This window comes from Numenius arquata, chromosome 5, assembly GCF_964106895.1.
Source record: "Numenius arquata chromosome 5, bNumArq3.hap1.1, whole genome shotgun sequence".
In the NCBI taxonomy this organism is placed as follows: Eukaryota; Metazoa; Chordata; class Aves; order Charadriiformes; family Scolopacidae; genus Numenius; species Numenius arquata.
This window is the reverse complement of record NC_133580.1, coordinates 22,819,098-22,825,097: the sequence shown is the minus strand read 5'-3', so window position 1 is coordinate 22,825,097 and position 6,000 is coordinate 22,819,098. Positions and strand designations below refer to the sequence as shown.

The following is a 6,000-nucleotide window of genomic DNA, read 5'->3' as shown; positions in this document are numbered from 1 at the left end:
AGAAGTCCTCCTGGGGCAGTGGAGGCCAAGGCTGGAGCATCTGCTCTATCACCTCGAGGAGCCACAAAGAGGAGAGTGGTTTTGAATGCCCTAGCTGCAAACCTGTTCAGCCATCAGCCACTCCAGTGAGAGAGGAGAAAAGAAAGTCCATAAAAGAAAGCTACAGCAGTTGGGCTGGTGGCAGTTGTGTTTGTTATTCTAATTAATATGCTATTTTTGTGTTATGGGAGGCTTTTCTGTAGTTATTTAATTTATCTCCCCTCTCCCCCCCGCTTCCAGCACAGGTACTGTAAGACACACATTACAAGGAGATTTAGCAAAGCAAAGTTAATGGCTCGTTTGCATTTCTTTTAATCAAGTTATTCTAATTGTGCTATTGTGCAAATACGGCTTCCCTTCTGATTTGAGGAAGACCTACATCCTCCCAGCAGCTGCGGGTGCCCCAGCAGTCGGAGTTACCCTGGCTGGGGCTGCCACAGCCCGTTCCTGCCTACGCCTGCACCCCGCGGATGCTGGGAGCTGCTCTGGTTGAACTGAATGAAGCCTCGAATCCCCTCAGTAAGCTGAAGGCATTAATGCCTGATGCAGCTCGGTGTTACACGCTAGCAGCCCGCTTACCTCAAAGCTGACGTGTGTTTTCTTTTTGTCGGGGCCAAGCATTCACCATTTGAATTTCACCTCTGCTTTTGGCTGGCAGAAGCTGTGGAAACACAGGTCTTCAGAAAATAGACAGGGATGTGATGATCAGTCCCACACGAAGAGCTAACAATAGTTTCCTAAAGCTGCGAAGATCGATTCAGGGCTTGAGGCATGAGGCGTTGTATTGATCTGTCCCTGGGCAAATACCTGGTGCCTCTGCACACAAGCCCCCACCTTTCCGGATGTTTCCTTGGGTAAATAAGCGGGGGTCAGCCCAAGATGAGATCTTGCACCAGCTCATCTTGACCCTGCCCTTGCATCCGCAGCAGCAGGAAGGTGCTGGGACCGGAGGCGCTGGGGGATGCTGTGCGGGGGGGGGTGGGCAGCTGCTGAAGGGGCGGGGGGCAGTGGGGACCAGCCGGGAGAGGATGCTTGTGAGTGGGAGAGAAGAGGAGCAGCGGCCATACCCATCTGCTGGTCCGGGCACGGCCTTGCACGCACACGGGGAGGTTGGGGGGGGATCCGCTGTGTCAGCAGGGGAGAGCTGGAACGGGGTCCATGTGTTTGGGGTCTGTGGGGATACCACGTGCCCAGGAAGAAGGTAGAGGGCTTTTTCCATCAGCCTTACTAGGTGCTCGGCATTTTTGCTTGACCTCATAACTTAAACCAGCTGCCGCCCCAGCCGCCGAAACTTGCCTGTGCTGTGAGACCTTAATGGCTCTGTTTTGCCCTACTGTTATCTCTTTCGGGGTCATTTTCATTTCTTTAGTGGCTAAGCAAACGTCTTGTGTCCCTGGATCAAAGTTAGGAAGCATTGTTTACATACCGTGGGTGCGAAGGCAGCAGACTGGAGACCATCACTCATCGGTGAAAGGATGATCATTGTTTGTTTAGCCCATTCCAAAATAATGGCTCTGCTGGGAACACCAACCCAGAATGCATCATGTCTTTTATAGTATATATTAATTTAGTGTAGACATTAGTCCATCATTATTCCCTTCTTTTAATTCTCATGTATTAGCATTCAGGATCGTTTTTAACTCAGCACACATCTTTGTTATTTCATAATGTAAAATAAATAAAGCTGGAGGTATTTTTTTTTTATATAAACGACTGTGAGAGAGTGATGGATATAAAGCACAGAAACGTCTTTATAATTTTAAGGCTTGAATTTCAGAACACAGCGTTTTCATTAAATGGTGCAATCCATTCATTTTGGAGAGACAGATATAAACAGAAGCAAATTAACTCAGTAGTTCTCATGCCTAGAATCTTTGTGATAAAATTGCCTATTATTGTGAGTGTAAATGTTTTCAAAATATTAGAGACAACTGGAAAAAAATAGGAAAGGCAGGATAGGTTGCTCAAGGATGAAAACCATAACGACATCCCCTCCAAACACCACATGTACCTGCTGAAATTACTTAAAGTGAATTGCAGGAGCACTATGAGAGGAGGAGAAAGGAGGCAGGCTATTTTTTAATATTATTTTTTTTTTTTTTATAACGGATAAAGGTCTGGGAGAGTGTTTTCAAATTATTTTCTTGGCTGTCTGCTCTGCATATTAGAAAATTCAGCTCCTGGCTGATTGGCCAGGCAGAGAAACAGAGGCATCGCAAGCAACGGGGGGAGCTGGGGCACTGCGCTGGGGACGACTGCTCCCTCCCCCTGCTCCGGCAGGGAAGGAGAAGTTGGGGCATTTCCAGCCCTACCTGAAATCATGGATTAGTGAGAGGGAAGGAGCTCTGCGAGATGCAGCACCTTTGTGCCACGCCTGCAGCTGAGCCCACCGGTTAGACATGTCAGTTAAACTGGGGGTGGCCAAACCCCGGGTCCTGCCCTGGCTGTGGACAGAAGGACACCGTGTATGGGCTGCAAACCTCCTTTAGCCACAAGTCCCATTTTATATTTGATTTTTTCTCAGTCACTGGGAAGGCTGCAACTTTCCCAGACATTAATTGCCACAACATCGGTTGCACTCAAGAGGGAAAGGAAAAAAACCCAGGCTCGCTTGCTGTGCTGCGCAGTTGGCATGTGTCCTGGCTTGAGGACTAATTTCTATTGTAATGCTTGGGAAAACTACACTTTTAGAAGACTCTAGTGTCTGAATTTGGGAAAATATTTACTTTACAGCCAGCTCTATGTGCAGGTTTCAAGGTCTCGGTGTTTCCGAGCTCCCCAGGTGTGAGGATGAGGAGGAGCGAGACCCGGGCACTTGACCCAAGCTGCCAACGGGGTTATTTCATACCATCAACATCACATCCAATATAAATTAGAAAGCTTGCTGAGGAGTTCTCTCTCTCTCCCCCTTGCTGGCTGGGATTCTGAGAACTCCTTGCCCCGGTGCCGGAGACCTGAGCCCTTCCCTTCCTCCCAAAGCCACGGGTCTCACGTTGGCTGTCCCTGCGGGGAGTGCATGGCGTCCTGTGATGGGATGGGCTGGGGACAGTCCTTGTGGATCTTGATGGACCACTCGGTGGATAAGGAACTGGCTTACTCAAAGCCAGTTGTGGTCGCACTCAAAGGGTTGTGGTCAACAGCTCAATGTCCAAGCGGCGGCCAGTGACAAGTGGAGTTCCTCAGGGGTCGGTACTGGGACCAGTGCTGTTCAACATCTTTGTCAGAGACATGGACAGTGAGATAGATTGCACCCTCAGCAAGTTTGCCGATGACACCAAGCTCGGTGGCGCGGTCGACATGCTGGAGGGAAGGGATGCCATCCAGAGGGACCTGGACAGGCTCGAGAGGTAGGCTCGTGCAAATTGCATGAAGTTCAACCAGGCCAAGTGCAGGGTTCTGCACCTGGGACGTGGCAATCCCAGGCACAAATACAGGTTGGGAGGAGAATGGCTGGAGAGCAGCCCTGAGGAGAAGGACTTGGGGGTGTTGGTGGATGAGAAGCTCAACGTGAGCCGGCAATATGCATTGGCAGCCCAGAAAGCCAACCCCATCCTGGGCTGCATCAAGAGAAGTATGGCCATCAGGTCACGGGAGGTGATTCTACCCCTCTGCTCTGGGCTCGTGAGACCCCACCTGGAGTCCTGTGTCCAGCTTTGGAGTCCTCAAACACAGGAAGGACATGGACCTGTTGGAAGGGGTCCAGCGGAGGGCCACGAAGATGATCAGAGGGATGGAGCACCTCCCCTATGAAGACAGGCTGAGAGAGCTGGGGTTGTTCAGCTTGGAGAAGAGAAGGCTCCGGGGAGACCTCATAGCAGCCTTCCAATATCTGAAGGGAGCCTCCAGGAGAGCCGGAGAGGGACTCTGTCAGGAAGTGTGGTGACAGGACAAGGGGTAATGGTTTTAAATGGAAAGAGGGGAGATTTGGATTGGATACCAGAAAGAAATTCTTTACTGTGAGGGTGGTGAGGCACTGGAACAGGTTGCGCAGGGAAGCTGTGGCTGCCCCATCCCTGGAGGGGTTCAAGGCCAGGCTGGAGGGGGCTTGGAGCAACCTGGTCTGGTGGGAGGTGTCCCTGCCCATGGCAGGGGGGTTGGAACTGGATGATCTTTAAGGTCCCTTCCAACTCTAACCATTCTGTGATTCTATGATTCTATTTCATATTGGTATCGGGATTGACAGTGGTTCTTTAGTGTTAATTATTTAGTCTTATCCTATTAAATCTATTTATATTTCAACCCTCGGGTTTCCTTGTTTTTCCCCCGATTCCCTTTCCTGGGTGGGGAGGGGTCATCGGGTGAGAGAGTAATTGTCTAAAGGACAATAAATTGCGGTGGGCCTCTCAAAGGGTAGCAGCGTGTGGCGGGTAAGCTGTCGCCACAGCCAGGCTGGCGGCACGGCAGGATTGCTGCTGCCGTTAAACCGGGTGTTCCCACCTGGAACAGCAGCCTCCGCCCTGGGCAACCGCGGGTGGGAACCGTTACCGGGCCGTGCACGGGCTCTTGGGGATGTGGCACTCCCCAGCCCACCGCCCGGTCCCGCACCACGGCAGGAGCACAGAGCACCCCAGCGCGCCCCGGTACCGGGCGGGGCTCAGCGCTGCGGATCCCGGTACCGCACGGCGGCGGGAGCGCAGAGCGCTGTGAAGCGGTACTGGGCCGTGCCTGGGACAGCACGGCGTACCGGGGGCGGTCCCGGGGGCGGTCCCGATGCCGCCGCCGGTCCCCGTCCCGGTGCGGCGCGTCCCGGCCACGTGCGGGGCGGCGCGGCGGGGGCGGGGCCCGGCGGGCGGGGGCGGGGAGGCGGCGCGGGGGCTGCTGGGAAGGGCCGGCGGCGGCGGCGGCGGGGCGGCGATGGCGGAGGAGCGCGGCCGGGGCGGCCCCCCGCGGCGGCGGCGGCTGCGGTGAAGCGGCGGCTGCGGTGAAGCGGCGGCGATGCGCGGGGCTCCCGGCGACGATGGAGGACCGGTCCCACAAGGTGCTGCTGGCGCTGGTGATGCTCTTCCTCTTCGCCGTGATCGTGCTGCAGTACGTCTGCCCGGGCACCGAGTGCCAGCTCCTGCGGCTCCGCGCCCTCAGCCCCTCCGCCGCCGCCGACCCGTACCGGGCGGAGGACGAGACGCCGGCGCGTTTCGTTCCCCGCTTCAATTTCTCCGCCGGCGACTTGCTGCGGCGGGTGGACTTCAACATCAAGGGGGACGACCTCATCGTCTTCCTGCACATCCAGAAGACGGGCGGCACCACCTTCGGCCGCCACCTGGTCCGCAACATCCAGCTGGAGCAGCCCTGCGAGTGCCGCGCCGGGCAGAAGAAGTGCACCTGCCACCGGCCCGGCAAGCGGGAGACCTGGCTCTTCTCCCGCTTCTCCACCGGCTGGAGCTGCGGGCTGCACGCCGACTGGACCGAGCTCACCAACTGCGTGCCCTCGGTGGTGGACAGCAAGAAGGAGGTGCGGCTCCGGCCCTCCAGGTGAGGCCGGGCCTTCCCCCGGGGGCCGGCGGGGGGGCGGGCCTCGGTCGGTACCGAGCACCCCGGCACAGGGAGCAGGCCCGGGGGGTGAGCTCCGGGGGAGGCAAACGAAACCCTGCAGGGTGGGCGAGACGGGAACGGGCCTGGCAGCCCCGCAGCTCGGGGACACCCCCTCCACTCCCCCCCTCCGCGGCCCACGGGGGTCCCCCAGCTGCCCGCCCGCGGGGCTTTCCCATCTCCCGCCCGTGTGAAGCCCCCCGGGGCGCACACGCTGGCACCCCTCTGTGCGCCAGCAATTAGCGCTGTTTCCGGGAGTGTTCCCGTGCCACCGCTACCTCTGAAGTTTAGCTCGTGGCCTTGCAAAGGAAAGGTTACTCCTGTGGCTGGATATTTGCGTTGTCCTTCAGCCCTAACCTCGTTTATTTGGGATTTGCGCTTTGAATTTTAGTGGCAGTTGCTCTCTTCATCCCCGCACCTTTCTCTTGGAGTTGC

General features: G+C 56.1%; 1 protein-coding gene across 1 annotated transcript in view; it reads left to right on the top strand.

Moving 5' to 3' along the window:
* The first annotated feature begins 4,996 nt into the window (after window positions 1-4,996).
* Window positions 4,997-6,000, top strand: part of HS6ST2 (heparan sulfate 6-O-sulfotransferase 2) — a 144,845-nt gene continuing 143,841 nt past the window's right edge. The window contains exon 1 of the mRNA XM_074147831.1: window positions 4,997-5,508. Within this exon, the coding sequence (XP_074003932.1) occupies window positions 4,997-5,508 (512 nt within the window). The remainder of the gene's footprint in view (window positions 5,509-6,000) is intronic.